Source organism: Melitaea cinxia, chromosome 16 (assembly GCF_905220565.1).
Source record: "Melitaea cinxia chromosome 16, ilMelCinx1.1, whole genome shotgun sequence".
Classification (NCBI taxonomy): domain Eukaryota; kingdom Metazoa; phylum Arthropoda; class Insecta; order Lepidoptera; family Nymphalidae; genus Melitaea; species Melitaea cinxia.
The window spans coordinates 12,529,181-12,554,472 of record NC_059409.1 but is presented as its reverse complement, the minus strand read 5'-3'; the positions used below and the strand labels follow the sequence as shown (position 1 = coordinate 12,554,472).

The 25,292-nt window shown below is 31.1% G+C and overlaps 2 protein-coding genes across 2 annotated transcripts in view; one reads left to right on the top strand and one right to left on the bottom strand.

The window, feature by feature from the left end:
• Positions 1-14,276, bottom strand: part of LOC123661020 (pyruvate carboxylase, mitochondrial) — a 52,795-nt gene extending 38,519 nt beyond the window's left edge. The window contains exon 1 of the mRNA XM_045596036.1: positions 14,200-14,276. The gene's annotated coding sequence lies outside the window, so the exon portion shown is untranslated. The remainder of the gene's footprint in view (positions 1-14,199) is intronic.
• Positions 14,277-17,458: 3,182 nt separating this feature from the next.
• LOC123660954 (zinc finger protein 2 homolog) lies at positions 17,459-24,412 on the top strand. The gene is made up of 6 exons (XM_045595972.1): positions 17,459-17,596; positions 17,717-17,870; positions 17,975-18,983; positions 20,984-21,137; positions 21,743-21,889; positions 22,612-24,412. Exons 2-6 carry the CDS (start codon positions 17,724-17,726, stop codon positions 22,799-22,801), a joined length of 1,647 nt encoding a protein of 548 aa, XP_045451928.1. The 5' UTR covers positions 17,459-17,596; positions 17,717-17,723; the 3' UTR covers positions 22,802-24,412.
• Positions 24,413-25,292: the final 880 nt, after the last annotated feature.

The window sequence follows — 25,292 nt, the reverse complement described above, 5'->3', positions numbered from 1 at the left end:
TTTCTCAAAGGTAAGACGTATGTAATAATGCGGTTTATACACGAGTACGAGTATATTATACGAATAAATAGCAATGATGCGTATTTTATATTATCTTTTTTAGACAAGATCATTTGTAAATGCTTTAAATAATTTAGAGAAATTTGATTATACACCTCTTTTCTATAAATATTATTAGAAAGGAAGCCTTGTAAAATTGCACTCTTTTTTATTTTTCGCATTAAGCAGTATTTATTCAGTGGTATTACCTTTTACGTCATGGTTTTCTTTTCCATAGCGTCGATGGGGAATTCGAAACTAAAAAATACTAAGTACTACTAAATGGAAAACTAATAACTAATTTTCAAATGCTTATTCCTATATTTACATTCATAAACCAAGTCAAATGCTGTTTGAAAAAGATCGTCTTATTTACTATGTGTTAATATTTAATGACATAACAACACAATAAAACAAACATCTAATGTAATTTGATGATGATTAATCGATTATTTTGTTGATATTAAAGATTTCATCAACTGTTATCATAAAAACTCATTGTCGCACTCAATGTAGCTTGACGTAATTATTTTGATACTACACCCCAGATTACTAAATAGTTACTACGTACTACAATTAAAGAAATCAAAGAACGAGGTAATACTATTAAAATGATAGTATGCTTGTCAATTTTCTTAACTATAAGGTGTAGTTAATCTTAAACAGAATTGCATCATATGTATAAGTATAAACAATATTAATGTGATTTGTATTAGTCAATCATGTTATCTATACATAAAATTGAATTGTCTGTCTGTGATGTTATATATGGAAGTATCATCATTTTAGAGCTAGAAGCTTTAAAGTTATTTTTGAGGCTGTTGCTTTGATATAATAAATATGACATTCAAAGTTTGTAAAAGTTTTACCCTCAACGGTGTAAAATAACAATAGGGAATAGAGGATGAAAGTTTGTATGGAAATGTGGAAGGTTTATGTGAATGTTTTATAAGTTTGCGACTAGAGACAAAATATTAGAGCTATTTTGATATTCAAAATAAACCAAAAGATATATCCAAAAAATGCTGTTACTATTTCACGCGGACGAAGTCGTGGGTACAGCTAGTTAGGAAATAAAGACGCAAAACGAATTGTTTAAGTTTCAAAACATTTCGTGCAATCAAATCACATAACAAATAACAAGTTGAAAAAAGGCGGTTATCTGTTTGTTCAACTTGTTTACTGTTCATATTGTGTCACGTCGATACATGCGGCTCTTAGAATTTTTTTAATGTATTATTGTTATATTTTTAGGACACGAGTCCTGGGAAACCAAAATATTGTCACATTAAACAGATAAAAGCGATAATATAGACAGATTATTTATTAGTAATTGGTATAACGCAATAAATCCTAAAGTAAATATACCCGGCTGTCAACGAAGGGTGATGGTAAGGTGCGGAGACAGAGGTTCTCCTATTGTTAACACAGTTGAAAATCTAGCTGCCACAGAAATTAATTATTTATTGCAGTTCTATGTTGACTAAAATTAATTCATTTCATTATTAAAAATAATAATTAACATAAATAAATGATAAATATTGTAAACTTTTCTGAATCGTTATAAATACATTGACACCTTCAACGAATACTAAGTCAACTGTATTTTAGATATTTTCTGTTTTAATGAAAAACCTGCCAATAAACATCGACATTTTTTTTTCCTTTAGATGTTCTACCTACAATAGTCAGAGAAACAGAAGAGTAGGACAGAGGAGTATCGAGTTAATGAAGTATTCCTTAAAGATAACGAAAGAGATATTTTTTTATCATATCTGGGGGCACGGTAGTGCCCCCGCCAAGACGAGCGGGAAAAAAAAAACGAAAAGCACTACCTATCTTTTCTCGAAGCGCTTATCGTCGTTTTTCTGAACCCTCATAACTTGGGTTTGGATTATACCAGATAAACAAAATTCTCGGGATATGATGTCACTAGTAGACTTATTAAACATATAAAGTTTCAATTGCATAGCTCTTATACTTTAGATTTTATTGATATCTAAAAAACCCCGATTTCGTCACTCACTGATGATCATCAAAATTCTTAGAGTACTTCCTGAAGTCCCAGAAAGCTGAAATTTGGTATGTAAGCTAGTATTAGTACACAAACAACAACAAAATTCTAAAACTTGGAACTTTTATCCCCCAACCCCTTAAACTAGGGGATGGAAGTTTGTATGAGACTTCCGCAAATTTTGATGCTAGAAGTCTGAAAATTGATATAGGGACTCCTTATTACTCCTTGTTATAAATAGTAATAATAAAATACATAAAAAATAAAAATCGGTTATTAGTTTATGTCGAAAATTTGCATTTTGTAATTTTGGTATTTAAATTTTGGCGGAGGTCACCGTTTGCATATCAGTTCAAAATAAAATCAAAAACAGCGTGCTTAAACCGAATATGGTGAAAATTGGATGATATTTATGGTATAAAATGTGTCGGAGGTAAAATGCAGCTATAATATTTTCATAAGCAACTTACAAAAAGCAGTGAAATCCTACCAAAAACATGTACCGTCACGGTGAGTAAGGTGAAAAATTTATTAACTGTTTATTACTTTTCTGTTATACAATAGTTCTATTAAAGAAAAAATAAAAAGAAGAAGAATAAGAGAAGAAGAGAGAGAAAGAATATATATAATACAAATAAATATAAAAAGAGAAAATATATATCATCAAAATATATGTCATCTACAACAAAGGCAGCCGGTAGTAACGAAACGGCCAAGCCACATATTTTGACTAAGGTGTATAGTTTGTGAAGTTAGGGCTTGTAGAGTTAGAAGCTTGGCTCTACATGAGATCTGATAACTTTTTCACAGTGCGAGCCATATGATCTCGTCTTGGCAACATTTTACATGAAAATGTTTTTGGTGGGATAAACTCTCACTGGATTTTATAAAGTATTCAGTTCGAACGTAGAGCTGCCGATAAGGATCACACCTACCCTCTGTATATTAGCATTACGGTGTCAAAACACTTGAATTTTTATACATTTTTTTAAATAGCAAAGTTAAGTTTTGTGAGAAAATTATATATTTAAAATCTAAAATTTATAACAAAATAGAGCTTATTTTTGATAATAATCGCAATTTTTTGGCGACAAGTTGGCGCAGCGGTCTCAGCAACTGGTTAAAGCGCTAACAGTCGCGAGATCGTTGCCATACATGACAAATGTTTGTATAGACCATAAATATTTTTGTAGTGGTGTATAAGTTTGTATGTATTGTGTGCGCGTCTGTACCCCTACACTGGATTCACATCCGACTGGTGGCCATTGTGTATGAAGTGTTTTTTTTTTTTAATTTACTGTCGAGCAAACAAAGGATATAATTTTCTATTTAAGAAGTAGCGTATAAAAAACAATTTAAAATACAAAATCGTCATAAGAATATTAAATTAAATATAATACGATAACAATGAATGTCTTTAAGTAACAAAAAAAAAAAACATTTGAGATAATCTGCAAGTTAAGTAGAAAGTATAGTAGCATATAAAATCAATAACTATAGATCTTGGAGTTTACGTGAGTTACGTATCTACCATTCCATTTCCTCTATGACCTAAATAAGCTAAGCTTTAGACTAGGAAAAACCGAATTATGGGGTTTTTGGGGGTGGAGGGTGTAGGGGAAGCTATACAAGGTAACACTGCCACACTTCGGAACCCCATGGTTATGGAGATATCTATGGTTATTTTTGAGATTTGAGGAAGAATTTAAAGTTATTATATTAACTTTGAGCTCCGCGTCTGACTTCACCTTTGCTCCGGCGCTGCGGGCAGTGCAATCCATACGCCGTTTCGCAGCTTTATAAGTTATTTTCAAACAGGAGTACGTAAAAACGATCTCGACTCCAAGATCAAAATACGATACAACTTGCGGTAACCATGCTTAGTTCCGTGGCTTTCACATGTTATATTCATATTTCGCACTTGATATTCAGACATATTTCAGACGTTAGGTTATTGTTTTCACACGGTTTTTTAACAAACGATACATTTTTAAGTTCCAAGGTGGTAGTGGAACTGTGTTATCCCTTAGTCGCCTCTTACGACACCCACGGGAAGAGAGGGGGTGGCTATATTCTTTAGTACCGTAGCCACACATCAGTTGTATCGTTTGTTAAAAAACCGTGTGAAAACGTTAAATTAACGTGTGAAATGTTAAAATCATGTGCGAAATATGAAAAAAACATGTGAAAACTACGGAACGGAGCATGAGTAACGTAAGTTGTATCGTTTTTTGATCTTGGAGTCGAGTTCGTTTTTACGTACTCATGTTTGAAAATAACCTATGAAACGGGAAAATAACGTGTGAAATGCGAAAATAGTGTGTGAAATGTGAAAAAACACTTGTGAAATGTGAAAATAACGTGTGAAAGCTACGAAATTCTTCTTCTAACCTCAAAACTTTAACCATGGATATCTCCATAACTATGGGGTTTCGAAGTGTGACAGCCAGGGGTGACCAGGGGTAGCTTTTACCACCCCCCTTCCCCCCACGATCCCGAAATTCGGTTATTCCTATCTAAAGCTTTACACCTAAATATTTTTATTCGTATTTTAAAGTAAGCATTTATAATCTTCCGTTTATACTCAATCAAGGTTTATCGCACCTATCCAAAGGTCACATATGAAACCAAATTATCGATTATTACTGAATTTAATCCTAGTAATCTTTACGAAATTTCTGATAACCAACCAATTTTGGTTTAATGGCTTTAAATGATGTCAAAGGTGAAAGTTAACTAGTTTTGAGTTTCTATGATTATATTAGTGTCTATTGCATAATATTATCCCATTTAATTTTCGGTAAAACACACAAATTGATATTATTCAAAACAGAAAATGATAGCAAGTATTTTTTTTTTTTTTTTTTATATATGACTACGTCAGTAAACAAGGGAACGGTCTACCGGTAAGCGGTAAAAGTAGCCTATTAACGCCTGCAAAAGAAAAAGCATGGCAAGCGCGTTGCCGATTCTAACACCAACCCGCCTCAGTAGCTCTGGCCACCACACACAATTATTTTAACTGTGATCTTCTGTAAGGTTGAGATACTACCCCAGAGGGACTGTCATATTTATGGCGTAACATTGTTTGTTTTCATCACTACATACTATAAAACAAAGTCGCTTCTCACTGTCTGTATGCTTAGATCTTTAAAACTACACAACGGATTTTGATGCAGTTTTCTTTAGTAAATAGAGTGATTCCAGGGGAAGGTTTATATGTATAATACATGCATAATATAGTAGAGAAAGGCCGATAGTTTTAGAGGTTTCTTATGGATGTCGTAAATAAACACATTTGTATGCGCCTACATTGCAAATATTTCTGTTTGTCTTAACATATAATAATGTTTTTCCTTGTCCGTTGATTGACCGCAGCGTATTAGAAACAGAAAATCTTTAATTATATAGATCATTACTCTTATATAAGTACAAATTAGATAACGATTTACATATAATGGAAATAACTACTGTTATTGGTAAAAGAAAATTTTGTAATAAGAAAATTGAACAAAATAATGCTAAAATTAGTCTAGTCGTTAAATTAGTTGTTTATCTCAATTACACCGATCAATCTCCTCTGTCTTCTCCATTCTACAGCAAATTGATGGAGTCAACCGTTATTCAAACAACTGAAAGCAATTATAGCAATCAATCAATCAATCAATTAATCTAAACATATAGCATTTTTTTTGTGTTCTTGATTAAAGTTTCAATAGCAGTGTTTTGACCTCTCTGGTAGGTTTAGTGTTAACTTTGTCAAAAGCGAAATGTTCTGATATACCTATTCGTTGCAAAAACAAGTTCGATTTAGATACTAGCAGAATATTACGTTGCTGTCATTATTTATAATATGGCTACAATTCACAAGTCTACGAAATTTCGTCCGAATATCCGTCAACTATGTTCTTATTATTGATATTTTAGATTGTTTCAAAATATAAATTTTGATCAGTATTCCATTTCTACTATTCCGGTACTATAAACTAACTCGTGTAGACTATTTTGATTTTGATTTTATCAGATAAATGGATATATTTAAGTGTTTTCAAATGCCCTACAAATAAGCAATATAAAGTGGAATGAAACATTGTTGTTCATTTTATAGAAAATTAATAGATATCTAGACTATAATATATAATACTTATTTAACACGTGAAAAAATATTTAGTAAGTAGTGGCAATTATAACGTATATAATTTGGCGAATAAAAAATAGTACCTAACCTTTATCAATGTAATCGTTCAAATTTTCACAGTAATAAGAGAAAAAATAAGTACGTTTAATTAGTAAAATTACTATTCTTATCACAAACCGGCGACCTAAATGCGTTTGAATAATAAATTAAACAAACCTAACGAATTACATATGTCATTCTGTAAAGGAGCCCGGTAAGGATAACTAAGTGCATTTGAATTACGCAAATAATAGGTACATTTAAAACTCAAGTCTAATATATGACAAAATCTAATTAAAATTATGTATACCTCCGCACTGCTAATTAAAAGTACGCCTCGAGTAAAATATAAGATTACTTATGACTTATTGCGTTTGAAGGTTAATTACTAAACTATTGTAAATTTTGATTAATTACTAAAAAATATTGTACAAACAAAAAAAGTTGTATAAAAAGCAAGGGCAAGGCAATTTTACTTCCAGACAATGCATTAAAGTAAAATTAAAAAGTTTTATAAAGTTACCTCACGAAACTTTTTAACACACCACTCAACACGTCCGCACAGAGCGGTGACCAGCGCGACACTGAAGGTTTAGTGTTTGTTTACGTCAAATAAGACAGGTCACAACGACCTTTAAGAAGCTTATCACGAATTCAATACCAAATGGCATAGCATATAACATACTTAGTTCATCTCGACGAAGCTTTACAAAAATATTTTAATGACAAAATTATTTTTGATTTAACGAGTAATTAAAGACCCGTTTCAGTCGCCGATAAAGTTCTCGCATATAAGTTATTGATATGATTTATCAGCAAGAGGTAAACAGACCTTTACCGTATGTTCTTTTTTAAATTCATAGGGAAAGAAATCTATACAATTAGTAAAATTGGAGCGTCTGTGTGTAGTATTAAAATAATCGCTTTTAATAAATGCATATTATTATGGATGTATACACGGTACACCTACTAAAATAGGATTTTTAAAATTTTTGTCTGTCTGCCTGTCTGTCTGTTTGTTCCAACTAATCTCTGAAACGGCTGGACCGATTTTGACGGGACTTTTATTGACAGATAGCTGATGTAATAAGGAGTAACTTAGACTACATTTATTTTAGAAATTTATTTTTTAGTAACTTTGCGAACTGAATAATATATATATTTTAATTCCACGCGGACGAAGTCCGGGCACAGCTAGTATACAGTAAAGAAAGAGGGTCATGATAGGTAGTGAGGAGATATAACTTATTATAAACCTTTACTTGTTCATTTATATCAGCAAATGGCAAAACAGAGTCAAATACAAAGTTGCATGTTAAATGTAAAAATAATTATGTTTGCAGACAAACGAAAAAAAGCCGACTTCAATTACATCGACAAGTAATACAACGTAGATCGACGAAAAAATAGTCAAGTAACTACAAATCTCGAAATCTCGATAAAATTTAAATGTGACCACATGATGAACATCAGCTTTTCTTTAAATTAAAAATTATCAAAATCGGTACACCCAGTAAAAAGTTATTGCGGATTTTCGAGAATTTCCCTCGATTCCTCTGGGATCCCATCATCAGATCCTGGTTTCCTTATAATGGTACTAAACTAGGGATATCCCCTTTCTAAAAAAAAAAGAATTATTCAAATCGATATATCCAGTAGAAAGTTATGCGGTATAATACAACGTAGGTCGACAAAAAAAGCGTCAAGTAAAAACGCATTATTGGATATAACTCGAAAAGTAGTTGTTAGATCTCAAATAAATTTAAATGGGACCAATTGACACACACCACCTTTCGATTAAAAAATAATTTGTCGAAATCGGTCCACCCGGTCAAAAGTTCTAATGTAACATACATTAAAAATCGCGTTTTTTTCCTTTATTAGTATGTATTGTTTTACAATATTTTATATAATCTATAGATTTCTATGTTTATGTATGTATCTATGTGTATGTGTATTTCTATCAGAATGCCGCCAAAATGAAAATTAATTACAAAACTTAGGGTGGTCCTGAAAACCAGTGTTAGGACTAACAGTCCTAACGTAAACTGAGGTCACACCTTTTTGTGAGGCATGCTGCAAACTTATATAAACAATGTATTTAGTTAAATACTTAAGTCGATAAGCTTATGTTGTATCTCTTTTTTTGTTTTGTTTTAAGTTTTACTCTTTGTGTTTAGTCCTTGTTGTAAATTATGTACTATGTGTTTTCTTTTTATATAATTTTAACCTGATGCAGTTTGTTTTCACAAATAAATTATTTACTATTATTATTATTATTATTATTAAAAACAGTCGAATTGAGAATCTCCTCCTTTTTGGAAGTCGGTTAAAAAAACAGGTTTTTGTTGCTGCGGTTTTACACACGTGTAAAAAATAGATATTTGTAACATAAGTATTATAACTTGATTATAACTAACTACCTATGGGTTACGGCAGTCATTGATGGTTATTTTTCTACTTCCACTTTCTTATCTGAATCGTAATATTATTTAATCTTCATGAATTTATTAGTTCGATTGTAATGATGATAAGTACCTATACGTACGTACACTCGGGAATCATGCGCACTTTAATATTATAATATGAACGATATGAACATTCATCTTTATTATCCTCATTTCACTAACTAGTAAATTGGATAGATTTTTATTTATTTTCATTCAAACAATTGTGTAAAATAAATAAGAATTGCAACCTTGAAAAAATTAATAAATAAAAAACGTAATAATTCATTAAAAAAAAACGTTACTTTATCGTAAATGTTTTTATTTGACATTTGTCCTTTTCCTAACTTTCTTCTTTAATCTCACAACATGATTTTATATGCATTGCATTGTCTTTTAGGTATTTTTAATGTTTACAACATAGTTTATTAAATTTTATAGTTTATTTAAATAATTTATATTAGTGGAGACCGCGTCTTGGCAAACGCAGTGTGGGACGTCCTCCAGACAGTTGGACCGACGATCTACGTAAGATTGCCAGTGTAGGCTGGATGAGGATTGCGAAAAACCGGGATGTCTAGCGCGAACTTGGGGAGGCCTATGTCCAGCAGTGGACTGCAATAGGCTGAACTGACTGACTGACTGATATTAGTTTATAAGTTTATAAGACTTTTCAAAATTGATTGTCAGATTAGCGCATTAGTTAAATTGGCTAAAACATACACAACGACTAACAACACAACATACTACTAATACAATACGAATGTATTACCTATTACTTATGTAACTAAACGCTACACATTTAACGGCCTTTAGTAAGATTTTGTCCTATGTTGGGGGTCTGGAAGGACTATACACAAGCACAAACGCTTAAACACGACAAATATTTATATGGCCTACATAAGTTATACATGAGCGGGGAAAAGATATCGACCAATACGATACTCGATAGTGACTGCTGCGCCAACACGATGTCACGACAGATTTTTATTATAATCCTACAGATTTTTGTATATACTTAAATTACATTAAATTTAACAATTAAAATACAAATTAATTGTATGAAACAAAATCAATTTCAATATGTCAGATATTTTATTATGTTATTTATATGTATTTCATAAATTATATGTATACATATGTAAGTATATGTACCAGCTATGTGTAGTTGTATACGCGTATGTGTATTGTGTACGATTTATAAATATATAGGTACCAACTTTCTTTTTCCATAACGTTTTTTCAATGCTACATGTTTTAATTGTACAGTAAATTATATTTATATTGTATTGTACTAGAGAAATAAACCTGAATATGGTTAACTCACAGTTTTAACTATATTACTGAATTGTAGTAAATTTACTGTCTCTCCAACAACCGCTCTGGTGTAGTGGAGCGAGTAGTCGCCTAAAACACCGACAGCGCGCGGGTTGCGGGTTCGAATCCCGCTCAGGATGGATATTTGTATTAGTATAAGGTTCCTCCGGTTTGGAGGTCTGTCCTTGTGGGTCACCCCACCGTGTCTCAGAAAGCACGTTAAGCCGTCGGTCCCGGTTGTTTTCATAAATACCTGATAGCGATCGTAACTTCGTAACTCGTAGTAGGGAACAGCGTGTAGATTGTAGCAGCGTGGTGGATTAAGCTTCAATCCTTCTCCTACGTGGAGAAAAAGGCCTATGCCCAGCAATGGGATAATACAAGCTGAATGCATATTGTCCCTACAACAATCGTTTATATATAATTGTATTGTGTGTTGTGTTTTGTAGTTATGCTCCTAATTCTGACATTTATTGACATATGTATAATACGTAAAGCTGTGTGTCAATATTAGTGAGAAGAGTGTCTTTGTTTTAATATTATTTTTTTGATATATTCAATACAGAAACATTTTTTTTTTTATTTCACTTCGATTCAAGAAAGTTTTGTATATTTTATAATTTCGCATGTACTGCATCATGCATGTACATACATTTAGTAATTTGTTTGGGTAATATTGACTATTTTTTTTTTCAATTTCAAACTAAATAAAAAACAACATAAGGAAACTATAAATATTTATAAATGGTTTCTAGCTAAGGGTCCGATAACAGACGAGGTGTCGAGGTACAAGTGGTGTGCACTTAAGCACATTTTTTGATGATTTGCTTGTAAGCATCGCAGGGACATACTCAAGATTTTTAATTAATATTACAACATTTGAGTATTTAAATATATGAATTATATTAGAGTACGTAATGCTCTTTGGAATTTCACCCAAAACATTACCTAGTATTTAGAATTTTTTTAGGGAATGTATATAGAAACTCAAGAGATTACTTCTTGAAATCTTAAATTTCTATTGAATATCTGTCAGTAAAATTATTATAATGAACAACATGAATAAGGATTTTTCACGAATGTGCCAAAAAAAAAAAAAATTTTTTTTTCGTAAAGTAAAAACAAATTTAGTTTAAGTTAGAACAAAACCCTTTGTTAACTCAACAATAACGACCGACTTGTAATAACTACAAGTCTTTTATTATCGTGGCGTTAATATAAAAATGTTTTAGTGATATTAGATTTTTAAAAGCAAAATACGAAGTTATAAAAATGTTGTGCTGTACACAATCTTTTTTTACTATGTAGGTACCTATACTGACCAGGACAAACCAGTAATAAAATACTAATCAGGACAAGAGTTTTACTATAGAAATAAATATAGACAGAAGTAAACAAATGAAACTAAGAAAAGTTTTATATATTTTTAAACTTCGACCACTATTCGGGGACTTCCCCTATTGTATATCTAGAGTATATTATTTCTCTTGACGTGCTAATACAGCCCTGTGTCAAAACATTTTAAAAACTAAGCTTGAGCGATTAAAATAGCGTAGGTATGTTGTTTATTTTAGCAGTGTGTGCCTTTTGATCTTAACGTTCAATGCGACATTCTTTTTAAAGAAATAAATGTTTAAAAGTTTATTTTTAATACGAATTTTAACACAAATAACATTACAATACTACTACCACTTGCATTCTGTACTAAAACTTTTATTAAAAATTCATTTAACATGAAAATGGAGGCCAAAATTGTAATTTTAGGAACATTTTCTTTGGTAAGTGATTTTGATTTGTTTTATTTCTATTATCTTACTATTTATTTTAGTTATTTTTCAATATTACCAATAGAAATAATAACTCTTCACATAACTAACTCAAATTATAATAAAAAAGAATCTCAAGTTTTTTTTAGTAAGTTTTTATCTAAAGTAGAAAAATACTATATAATATATCTTGGCAATATATTTAATTTAATTTTAACGAATTTAGAATTCTCTCATGTTAGAATGATGACTATCTCTAACGTAAATAAATTATTTTAAAATGTTACAGATATTGTTTTCAATTGGCACTGGATTATCTATCAGCGTTATAATAAACGAACAAAATTATAATGAGTATTTTCAAAAAATAAATAACATTATTAAAGAAAACCACAATTTTGATATTAGTTTAGATCCAAAAACTATACGTTTAGTAGCTGGTATTGTCTGTGTTATACTCTCATTGGCCATGATTTTCTCCATTCTTCTGCTCATTGGCATTAAAAAGGTAAAATAAAAACACCTTATATTTTATTGTTTTGTTTATGACAAGCTTGCTTTAACCAAAAAATATACTTAATTTTAATAATTGTTAAATATCATTTTTAACACTAGATGAACTTGAACATAATTTGTTATATTAAGCTTTTACCACATCAAATTTTAATAATTATATCTTTAGTTTCTAATTAATAATATTCTATTGTTTATAACATATATACAATTTATTCCCTTAATGGTTTATTAGAATATAAAAGTTATTAGAACTTTTATTTATTAAATGTTCTCATATGTTAGATTAGCGTTCCATCTTAACAGAAACTTAGTACTTACATAACTCTCATTTTACAATGATAAAGATATAAATGAGGTTATTTTGACATAATTATGTGGGACAGAAAATGAAAATAATTAAAGCAATGAAAATACTTAAAACTTGCAATAAAATGCTTATTAAACTATATTTCTAAATTTCCAGAATAAGCCAGAATTTATACTCGCTTATTTCGCATATGGTATTATGCTTACTTTTTTCATGATTCTAAGTGCAATTTTGGAATTGTTACAATACTACTGGCCTTTCGCTATAGCATCCATCATTATTTCAGGTAAGTCACATAAAAAATATTACTAAACTCTATAGGTACATACAGATATATAGTTAAGTATATAGAATTCATGTTATACCAGATTCTTCAAAATATTTATTTAAAATTGAATTTGAAAAATATATGAAAAATTATTTGAATATTGCCTCGGATTGTAAGAATTTGGGTCTAAAATGGGGATGTTGAAATGAGGATTTTATAACAAAGGGTCCATAGTAATATGAGAGTAAAAAAATCAAGGATTATTAAAAATATATTTATAATATCAGCCACTACAGATACTGTTAATATAAATAAATATAACAAGTTTACTCTTTATTTTTCAGGCATTTATATATGGTGCCTCCAATTCGTACACAATGTGTATGAAACAATGCAAAAGGAATCAACGTTTGACTTTGATACACAGAATCTCATTGAAACTTAATAATATATTTACTGAATATTATTTACATAAACTTTATTTTAAGTTCAATTAATCTCATTCTATTTCTTTTACTTATTTAAAATATCAAATTTAAAAAGAAATAATTTCTTTTATCTGATTATATTAATAATGAAAACTAGTATTTTCATACTTAGGATTACTTTAAAATTAGTATTTTAAGCTAAAGAAAATTTAAAATATTTTTATTTACTGATTAATTAAACGATTTAAAAAATGAACATCTAAGAACCATTTGAAATTGCATATTAATTTCTTGTACAACCATAAAAAAAAAATTACAATAGTTTATGTTCTTTACAGTTAGTTCTTGGAAATGGATTCAAGATGCATTCAGTATTAAAACATGTATTTTTTTTTCTTTAGTTTATAATCCTTGACTATCAGTTTACAAATAGAATTTATTTTAACATTCTTTATTAATACTCAGATTACATGGTAAGCAGTTTAATACCTACTTAGTATTGTCTATAACATTACAATTATTATAGAATTTGAGTAAATTAAATAAATATATATTTATGTACAAGATTTTCTTTAATATTTCTTATAACAAATGTTATACCAACTTTTTTCTTCTAAAATTAATCGCTCATTATTTTCGATCTATTTTTAGTTCGATACAATACTAAAATAATATATGTGTTACATATTACGTAACCTTTATTTCATATAGGTAATTACTATGATTTCGATTCTAAAATAATGTAATTATTATTTATAAGAAAACTGCATTGCACCCTATAATACCCAAAAATGTCAAATATAGGTTGCCTGTACGCTTCGCTTCTATTTATAAATCGTTTTTGTTTTTTATGACTTTATTATCCTTTTTTAACTATTAATTTATTGTTAATTTTTACAAGCAAACAGGTATTAACTTACCTAATTAAGTAAAAAAAAAAAACAAAGAACCGCCACTGGACCAGTGTCACTCTTTGAACTAATAATATACACTATACAGATTATATTAAACGTAAGTTATCTAACCGAAGAGTCAACGTTAAAGTATAACGTTATACTGTATACATATCGATCATATACATCTTATATCGGGGGCTTGGTAATGATACCGATAACGTTACCTCGACGTCACTAACAAAAAGTATGTGACTAAATAGAGATATTTTACCAACACGTCTTAAGAGCCATTTCACAAAAATCGGTAACAATCCACAAAATTGTAATAATTTGACGTCATCAATCTCACTATTGGATGCAATAATGTAATTTATATTCTTGAAATATAACAGAGCAATCTTTGCTGTAGTAAGATAATAGATAAGAATTTTGATTTATATTGTGTGTACAAAATTATTAACCTTCTCATCAGCCGCCTCCTTGAGTAAACGGTCGAAATGTATACTTTGAAGTCCTATTTTTCAATAACCTATACCTTAAAACTCTATAAAAGAATATATAGTAATATGTGGATTATGTATTTGTTGATACATAATGCGGATTTTTTTCCATTTGTATCTCCGTTAATCCGTAATAAGATTTTAAATTAACAAATATTTTCCAAATAAGTACAAGTTTTGAAATGATATTTTTCTTAGAAAACAACGAAATTTTAAGGAACTATCTATACCAAAGTAAACTTACATCATTTAGAAATATAAAAAATAATAATTATAATATTTAATTATTTTTAATACCTTTTGTATTTTATTTGTCTGTTGTTTTGTATGTTATCTGTCAACCACATAGTGGATCGAGTTGCACAGGCACTTGAAATTAATACGTAATACAGTCAAAAATTACTTCAGCCTATCGCAGTCCACTGTTGGACATAGGCCTCCACAAGCTCGTGCCAAAAAATGGCGTGAACTCATGTGTGTTGCCTATAGTCACCACGCTGGGCGGGTTGGTGACCGCAGGGCCGGCTTTGTCGCACTGAAGACGCTGTTGCCCGTCTTCGGCCTGTGTATTTCAAAGCTAGCAGTTGAATGGTTATCCCGCTATCGGTCGGATTTATAAGTTTCAAGGTGGTAGTGGAACTGTGTTATCCCTTAGTCGCCTCCTACGACACCCACGAGAAGAGACGCTGGTGGCTATATTCTTTATCGCCGTAGCCACACAGCTTAGTGTCAAAAATAAGTAAAGAAAAGTATGGTGACACCAATATGGAAGATAATAAGTTATCGACTCCCAAAAAGAGGCAAAGGAAATAAATGTTTGGTCGTTGAGGTTGAATATGATTATTAGCAGAGAAATGAGTTGCCCACAGTTTTACAATAATTAATGTCTTTGAAAGGTGCTAAATTATTTAATGGGAGTGTGACATCGTTATGGCGACTTTTAAATAAAATTGGATTTCCATAAAATAAAAAAAAGTTAACAAACGGAAAAGTGGGTGAAAACTTTGTGACATTCTTAGAAAAGGCGAAAAACATTACGGATTGGAACAACGTAGTATTCCTTGACTAGACATGGTTGAACGCCAATCATGCTGTTGGCAAAGTATGGACAGACGACACTGCTCATTCTTCGACTAAAGTACCAGAGGGTAAAGGCGAACGACTAATAATTTGTCACGTGAGCTGTGTTAATGGGTTTGTCGATAACTCATTTCTCGCGTTTAACACCACCCTTAAAATATTATTTATTCACTATAGCGATGATTAATTTTTAATAAACAGTTAACAATTTTTTTATATAATCGATTAAAGGTTAACTGCATTTGTACTCGATAATCGAATTACATCAATTAATTATGCATGGTCACCTCACTATAGAGTTAATTTGACATGTGTCACCGTACCCATCCTACGTCAAATAGACTATAGACTACATCTAGAGTCAGAGTCATCAACAAACCATTCAATTTAGCAGATGACAAGCTATCATCTTATGATGCCATTAGTGCTACGCTCTCTATTCCCGATTCGTTGACATCACCGTGTACATCATCAACTCCTCAAAATGCATTTTAACTTTAAATCGTTTAGTGTAGACTGGCATTGTTTGGCACAACAACGTTGCACCAAACGTATTGTGACATAATTATAATAGTTAGATATATGCTGTTACGACCTTTTTTAACCGACTTCCAAAAAGGGAGGAGGTTCTCAATTCGATTATATTTTTTTATGTATGTTACTTCAGAACTTTTGACTGGATGGACCGATTTTGATGATTTTTAATTTAATAGAAAGCTGATGTTTATCATGTGGTCGCGTTCAAATTTCATTGAGATCTGATATCAACTTTTTGAGTAACCTTTGATAACGCGTATATATTGCGTATATTGTATTACTTGTCGATGTAATTAAAGTCAGTTTTTTTTTCGTTTGCGAGCAAATACAATTATTGCAGATAATGATGTGTTGTACAAAGTCTTACTACATTATATATTTCTATTATCATTAGTTTTTGCAGCGCACGCAATGTAAGGAATTTTTACGTGTTTTTTTTTTATCCCTTGGGTTACATTATTGGAGTTTTAGTAAGGATTCCTAATATTTTTGAAAATATTGTATAACCTATGTCGCTCAAGGATAGTGTAGTTTCTCAACGGTGAAACAATTTGTTGAATCGGTCCAGTAGTTTCGGAGCCTATTCAATGCTAACAAACAAACAATCAAATCTTTACTCTTTATAATCGTTTATTTTACATGAAGAGGTTTGATTTGTAGTATATAATAAATTAAGTCTATTTTTATAATAACATCTTACCTTTGTATCACTTTAAAAACCTTATTTCCCTAACCGAGTACTTGAATTTATCGATAATGCATATCGACAGTTGTTACAACCACGACTGTAAGCAACTTGTAATGACACAGAATGTATCTATGTGTGTGTGAAAAATGTAAGTGTGATTTTAATTTAGTATGTGTGAGTTTCGTAGTGACAGACGATTATTTTTGTGTGGGAATTAGATAAAGTGTGCATGTGTGTAATTTCCCCCCGCAAAAAATGACAGAAAGTTTTGTATCGGTAGCAAACGCAATGGCTACTCCCCTCCGTGTTGCTCTATGACGTATAAACAGTATTTACTTGACATTTTTTTTGTCTACCTACGTTGTATTACTTGTCGATATAATTGAAGTCGGTTTTTCTTCGTTTGCCTGCAAACACAATTATGTAATAAAGATGTTTTTCATAATATAAATTAATTTACCTTTTCCATTTGTGAGTCCTTACCAATTAAACAAAATAAAACATTGAAAAAATCAAAAAACTATTTTGACACGATATTTCAAACCGCTTCAAACAAATTTTTTGACATTGACATGAAGTCATCAAATCTGTCCTTCTAGTTTTCAACTTTTCACGTAATTATTATCGCTTTGTATTAACAATAAATTAAATAAAAGTCTTTTATTTGCCTTTTAATTTCCAAAGTTCCAAACTAAAGTTGTAATCTATTTATATCTAAAAAAAAAAAAATTGTTTCAGTTTGAATGACAATGGCTATTGAAAAAACTTTGAAATCGTATGAAAATTGCTGTCGTACTTGCTTGAAAGAAGAAACCTCATTTGATATATTTATGGAAACTCTTAATAATACTAACTTAGCTGATATCTTGATATCTTGTACCAGGTTGAATGTAAGTTCATTACAAGTTTCGATAATATGCGAAAAATATGTGGTTAAACTACAACTAACAGTAAATATAAAAAGTTTCAATATAATTTATATAAAAATTTACAGATACAACAGGAGGATTGTCTACCAAAAAAGATGTGCGGCTGTTGCTACAATTGTCTTGTTAGTTTCTATAATTTTCGCGAATTAGCGCTAAAAGTTGATGCGAGATTAAGAGAGAATATTTCAAACAGTTATGGTGTAAACAACAGTGATGATGATAATAAAAGTGATAAATATCCATTTGAAATTATAGTTGAGAACAACATAGATGGTAATTATTGTACATTACAACCTAAGGCTGAAACAGACTATGGTGATATTGAAGGGTCAGATGAAAATAGAAGTTTAGATATATTTACTGATACAAACATATTTCCCGAACCACTAAAATTGAAAAGTACCAAAAAAGAGAAGTTGGAGTGCACTTACTGTAAAAAAACATTTAGAAAGTTATCTAGACTTAAAGATCACTTAGTAAAACATAACATTCTTAAAAATAATAATGATAATACATATAATGAGTCAATAAATCATCAAGAAACTGAAGGAACTTATTCCTTGACTGAGCGTGAGGATGTTAATAATACTATTGTTCAAAGTTTGGTTGAATATGTTTCATGTAGAATTTGTTCTCGTAAGTTCAAGTCAACAAACTCATTGTCGGCACATATGAGAAAGCACGTAGAGAAAGGCAGAGTGATTTCATGTCTGAAATGTGGCAAAGTGTTTAAAAAGATAAGTCATTTGAAACGTCATGAAATTGTTCATGATAGTAGTCGTCTTTATAAATGTTCTGTTTGTCCGAGATCATTTCAAAGCGCTGAAGTGTTTAAGGGTCATATGAATAAACACAATGGAATAAAGCCTCACAATTGCCCATTATGCACAAAATCATTTGCTAATTTGACAACACTGAAGTCGCATATTAAGATGCATAACAAAGATAAGTTTCTGTGTCCTACGTGCGGAAAAAAGTTCGATTCAAGCACAAGCTTAGACCAGCATGTAAAAAGACATCTCGGTTTGAAGCAGTTTGAGTGTACATTATGTCCGAGGAAATTTGTAAGTAAAGGTTAGTTAATAATTTTAATATTTTTGAGTTGGCCTTTAACTGTTAAAATTTAACCCTAAAAGTAATTTGTCTATTTTTTAGAACAACTGTGTAATTTAAATTTGCCTATTCCTAAGACATGAGCCAGATTTGTCCTTTAAAAAAATGTAGTCTTCAATATTTTCTTCGTTTCCAAACCAAAATTATGCTTGATCAAACCCTTCTGCTGCCTATCCTTGATTATGCTGATGTATGCTATCTGAATGTGACTGAGGAGCTACTTACAAAGTTATAATGGCTCCAAAATATTGCCATAAGGTTCATTTTTGGCCTGCGAAAATTTGATTGAATCACTCATTTTTGTACTCAGTTAAAATGGCTCCCTATTTGTCTTCGGTGTGATATGCACATCCTTTCCACTCTCTTTAATATCCTTCATGATCCAAATGCTCCATCGTATCTTCGATCCCAATTTCACCTACTGCCCTCTCCTACTCGTTACAGCTAAGCTAGACATATCGAAATGTAATACAAAAGTTAAGTTAAATTCTTATTCACTACGCACCTCCATACTATGGAACAAACTCCCAAGAGTCATTCAAACTAGTCCTTCCCTTGTTTCCTTTAAATATAAATTAAAGAAACACTTGCTCTTTCACTAGCTGTTATCTTTATATTATAGAATATGTATGTATTTACTTATATATTATAGTGAGTATGTATATGTTTATGTATAAGTATATTTGTATTTTAGTATGTATCTTTATATGTATTTGTTAATATGGAGTATGTTACATTTTTGTATATTATAAATTTATTATTTGTTTTTCTTCTTAATGAATACTTCTAGCACTGTTTGCTTCGCTATATAAAACACTTACTCCTGACCATGGGTTGACTGGAAGAAATCTCTTTCAGAGATAAGTCCACCTTTGCCATATAAACCTTACTATTATTTTATGTTTCTATAATTATGTATTTTTGAGTGCAATAAAGTATAAAGTAAAAATATTCATCAATCCATATACCAATCTATATTTTACAGTGCTGTTATAACAGTAAGAGTTATTTGAATCTTGACAATTTTACTATAATCGGCTCAGAGTCTATATATAATTTATTATATTAATTAAATATTATAATATTTAGTCGGAAAATTTCGAGATCTAATAATTTTTTCAATTAGAACCAATAGTTCCATATATTAGCATGTTCAAACAAACATATAAACTCTTTAACTTTATAATATTAGTATCGATTACAAAGATTTTTGAAACAATTAAACTATGCTGGTATTATATGAAAATCATACAAATTTAATTAGCCTAATTCGTAAAATTAAAGTAGAATATTAATTTGCATCAACAAAGGTTTTCTGATAGTATATTTGCAATACTTAAGTAACAAATGAAGTACCAAATAAAGTTACAAATGAAGTAGGTAGGTTAACAGTAAATTTTATAAAATCTTACTGAAGCTAGTAAGTTGCTCGCTTCAGCCTGTAATATCCCACCGCTAGGCATAGGCCTCTTTCCCCATGTAGAATGATCAGAGCTTAATCCACCACTCTGCTCCAATGCGGGTTGGCGGACACATAATAACAATCGGGAGCGACAGCTTAATGTGCTTTCCGAGGCACGATGGGGAGACCCACAAGGACTTACAACCAGACCAGAAATAAATATTTGTATAAACACAAATATTCACTCCTCCGAGCGGAAATCGAACCCGCGACCGTCGGTGTTTAGACGCCGCCGACACGGCACACGCACCAATACGCCAGAGCGTAAGTAATAATACTAAATATTTTCTATAGATCCAAATAGTCTTTGAGGATTGTTTGCAAATTGGGGTCCTAGCATGATAAACCTTTTAAGTCTTATAGTATAGATATAGGTTGAACCCCATGTATAAAAACTGTTAAACTATGCATTTTGTTATACTTAAATATTGTTTTAAAATGATTAAATATTCTTTTGTTATTCTTATATTAATTAATAACTGATGATATTTACTTTCAGGAGAATTAAAATCTCACACCATCACCCACACAGGCGAAAGATGGTACACGTGTAGCCAGTGTGGTGGAACATTTACAAAACAGAGTTCCCTAAGTAAGCACAAGTTACGGCATTTAGGCATCAAACCACATCAGTGTGACACATGTTTAATGAAGTGAGTATATTTTTTATTTGTTGGGTTTTATTTAGTACTTGGGCCCGTACTCTAATTAAGGTTGTTGCACCGATTACGTCGAGATTTCTGATCCGACTTACGTGATTCTTTTTTGTTCGATACACTTGCCATTTGGCCCAATGAAAAATAATTCAGTTTAGCTGAGTAGTCTTTTTTTTATGAGCATTTGTATTAACTTGGACGATGTGATTTTCACGATAAGTGCTTCGTTTATATGTACACCGATTACTTGAAGATTTTTGATCCAAATTGCGTGACACTTTTTTGTTCGATTGGAAATACTTATCATTTGATCCTATAAAAATTTCTTACAATAGTTTGGTAATGTGGTCATAGCAACCAAATCTTACGCTAGTTTTAGCGGTTCAAACGGTTCGGTTTATTAAAAACGTGTGTTTCTGGTCAATTTTTATTATATTGTGTGTGTTTTCGGACTCCGAAACTGTATTTCATAATATTGCATAAAAACAAGTTCTTAATTTAACCAAGTGATTGTCATTCTACTTGAGTATTAGGTTATAAATAAATACTAAATAAATGCCTTATGCTCCATGTCAACAAGTTGTAAATATTTTTCTTTTCAGATTCTCAAGCAAAGATCATTTAAAGCGACACATTCGTATCCATACCGGTGAAAAACCATATAAATGTGACATATGTGAAAGAGCATTTACACAGAGCAACGACCTCGTGAAACATCGACGAGCGCATTTAGGAGAAAAGATTTATAAGTAAGTTTAATTTTTTATTATTATTACAAAGGTGGCAAACAAGCTTCACAACCTTTCAATCTGTCAAAATGTCTTCCGATTCTTATAATTTAAAAGTCCAATAAAATAACTTAAAATATGATGAAATCACTTCGGCCTAGAATCATTGACTTAAAGAAGTCCTTATATTTTTATTGCCATCAATAATCAGATGAAGGAGAAAATAATAACCTGGAGTAAAATTATTTTATTTATGAGGATAATATTATAAGAAATCATTACTAGTCAATTAATCATACATTTTCATGGTCCACTCGTTCACTAAACACTGCGTGAGTGCCCACAGTGACCAGTGGCGTAGCTAGGGGGACAAGGGCCCTGGTGCATAGGGAAAGAATCGGGCCCTCCTCCCCTCTTTCCGCGTTCTTTGAACTTGTATTGGCCTTTTTTTTTTATTTATTTATTTTTTTTTTTTTTTTTCAAAGCTGAGGTTAGAGGGCCCCCTGAGCTCCGGGGCCCTGGTGCACTGCACCACCTGGCCCTATGATAGCTACGCCACTGACAGTGACCAGGCTACAGCCAGGGTCAAGAGGCAGGTGGCTAGACAGATGAACTATCTTGCAAACTGTTAAATGCATGCAGTTTGAATCGTCGTTACGTTTTCAGAATTTTTTAAATTTGTTGCGCGTTTTTGTTATTCTGTCTGTTGTCATTTGTCACAAGTTTACTTTATCAATTTACAGATGCACAGAATGCAGCGAGAGTTTCCGCCTCAATATTGAACTTCGACAACATATATCAGAACACTATATTTCATCGCAACTTCAAATGTTAGATAAAAATAATAAAGACAATATGGAAGTCAGTAGGGAAGATACAAATAACGACAATATAGTATGCGTTCAGATTGACAGTAATAACACAAATAAATAACACTATTTTAAATACAAATTAAATTTGCATAAAGTGATACAGCTCAAAGGGTTTTCAATTATTTAGATTTAAGAGTAACTAAAACATAGATTTTATCAGTTTTATCTATACATGTTGTTGAATTTTGCCATAAAGGTGTGACTTCTTGTTTTCTAGTTCTTGGTGTCTTCTTTTATTATTACTATGTTTTTTCCAACAAGCTTTAAAAAAAGTTTTCATCAACTGATCCGTCACTGTCAATTGTACCTATGTTTCATAGTAAAATTTCATTACATCAATCTGGATTTTTTTTTTGTTTGCTTGTATAGGTACTTCTCACATTATGTAATTATATCTGTGTTAAATATAGCTTTTAATTTTTTTTTTCTGAAGATTATTTTTATAGAGGTAATAAATCTGTTAAGTTAATTAATTAGAGATGCAATCTGTTACCTGTAGTGGAAGTACTTATGAATGTTGTGGTCAAACGTTCGGTAAATGTGTTTGATTAGTTGCTAAATAAGAGGGATATTGAATGGTTACTTCAGTTAAACGACAATAATGTTCTAAGGCCTATACAGGTGTCCCAGGAAAGACTGTCAAGCAGAAGTCCAGAGCTTCTTTCTCTTAGCTCGCAACTCGCAAGATAGTCCGATGATCAGGCCATCTTTTAGGTGCACGATCACCTCTTCGTTCCACTTGTTCCGGAAACAACCTCGGAGTCTTCGCAGCATTCCCTCGGGACTAAGGAATCACATTTTATGCGAACTGGGATTTTCAACATTCATAATTAATATTCCTGAACTGTCGATAAAGATAACACCATCGCATTCAGACGGTTAAAAGACAATTGTTTTTGGTAGATGTCGATTATGTATCGAAAATGAAGGTCGTCATTTTGAATACTTTTTATAGTAAATAAATGATTCATTAAAACAATTATTGCAGTTAATCATTGTGTAGAATACAAAAAGATTCAGGTAGGAAGTGTTTTTTTATCTATTTTCAAAGCCTTACTCCCAGTAAACACGACCGAATCTATTACAATTTTTTAAACTTAAGATTTCAAATATCAGACTTGTCGTATTTAAATCAAAATTTGGGGGTAATGATATCGGATCACCTTGCGTTAGCCCTTTACTTGTCCACCTCACTAATTCCTTATTTCCTGATTCCATTTGGATCTTGATTGATTGATGAGAAGAAGAATGTGGCTGCAGAATGATGGGTACTCACTATGCTCGCGCAGTTAGAGCTTATCTAGATGACACATACCCAAGAAGATGGATTGGCCGGCTAGAACCAATTTTGTGGTCCCACGCTCCCCAGACCTAAAACCACTAGACTTTTTCTACTGGGGTTGTTTAAAAGATAAAGTGTACAGTAAACCAATTCGATCGGTCGATGAATTGTGGCAACGAAACAATGAAGCAGCTCGCGAAATTACTGATTTAAGTTTAACACGTTTAAAGACACAGTTTTTTAAGAAGATGCAGGTTATGTATAAGAGCGGGTGGCAGAAATTTGTAAAATCTGCTATAATGGTTTATTCAATGTAAATTCTGAATGGTAAATGTTTATTTGAATGTTGTAATTGTAAAACTTAATGAAAATAAAAAAAATACAACTTTATGTTCTGTACCTAAATTATTTTGATGCCAGCCTACAACAACAATTAAAAAAGGATAATGGATAACTCTATTAGACATTGCTAAACTAAAAAGCGATTACAGTAATTAAAAAGTTGTAAGTTGAAGACAAAAGTCGGCTTAACTTTGTATTAAGCATTATTTTTTATTTGAAGTATTGCGTAAGTAGTACGACTTCAATGACAAAACGTGGTATTATTTAATTTTTAGTAAAAAAAAGCTATGAATATTATATCACTTTTAAAAGATCATTAAGTAGGCTAGTTTTTAAGAACATTTGCTGACTCAGTCTTTTACATTTTTTTTTCACAGTCGCTAGCCAAACTTTAGTTAAGATTTTCGCTTTGAAACAAAAAGTAAGATCTTGTTGTTTTTTTGTAATGTCGTGCTACTTTTTAATAAAATGAATATTGGGTTGTCTCAACCAACTATTAGTGGTAGCCCAGGAAAAAAAATTATAAGTTAGAGGTTTTTTATGCTCATAACAGGCAAAAATAGGGCAAAAAGTGGAGATTTTCTGAAAAAACCTAAAAGTGTCAATATCTCGAAAACTAAAAAACTTTTACCGAGGTCATGCTGCTTTTATTTGATGGATCTAAAGCCGATCTACCTCCCGTGTCAGCCTGGCCTGCAATTTCTGGGACAGCCTGTATATGATGATGATTTAACCAATTTTGATGAAGAATTTCTTGAAATTCTAACTTTATACCAGGATCTCCTTTCTTCAGACCCAAATCTGTGACGATAGGAACATTGTAGGTAAGGGCTTTGAAGGAAGTAGAGAATAAGGGATTGATACAAGAGGTTAAGAGAGGATTTGGCAGGTTTGAAAATTTGGTGTAGCTTATTAAAAGGTACATGGC

What these genes read in the sequence shown, in the direction of transcription:
- LOC123660954 (XM_045595972.1), top strand. Translation starts at nt 17,724, where the DNA reads ATGACAATGGCTATTGAAAAAACTTTGAAATCGTATGAAAATTGCTGT. An exon ending in TATCTTGTACCAGGTTGAAT is followed by an intron (nt 17,871 to 17,974) that starts GTAAGTTCATTA and finishes AAAAATTTACAG; the next exon opens with ATACAACAGGAGGATTGTCT. An exon ending in TGTGACACATGTTTAATGAA is followed by an intron (nt 21,138 to 21,742) that starts GTGAGTATATTT and finishes TTTTCTTTTCAG; the next exon opens with ATTCTCAAGCAAAGATCATT.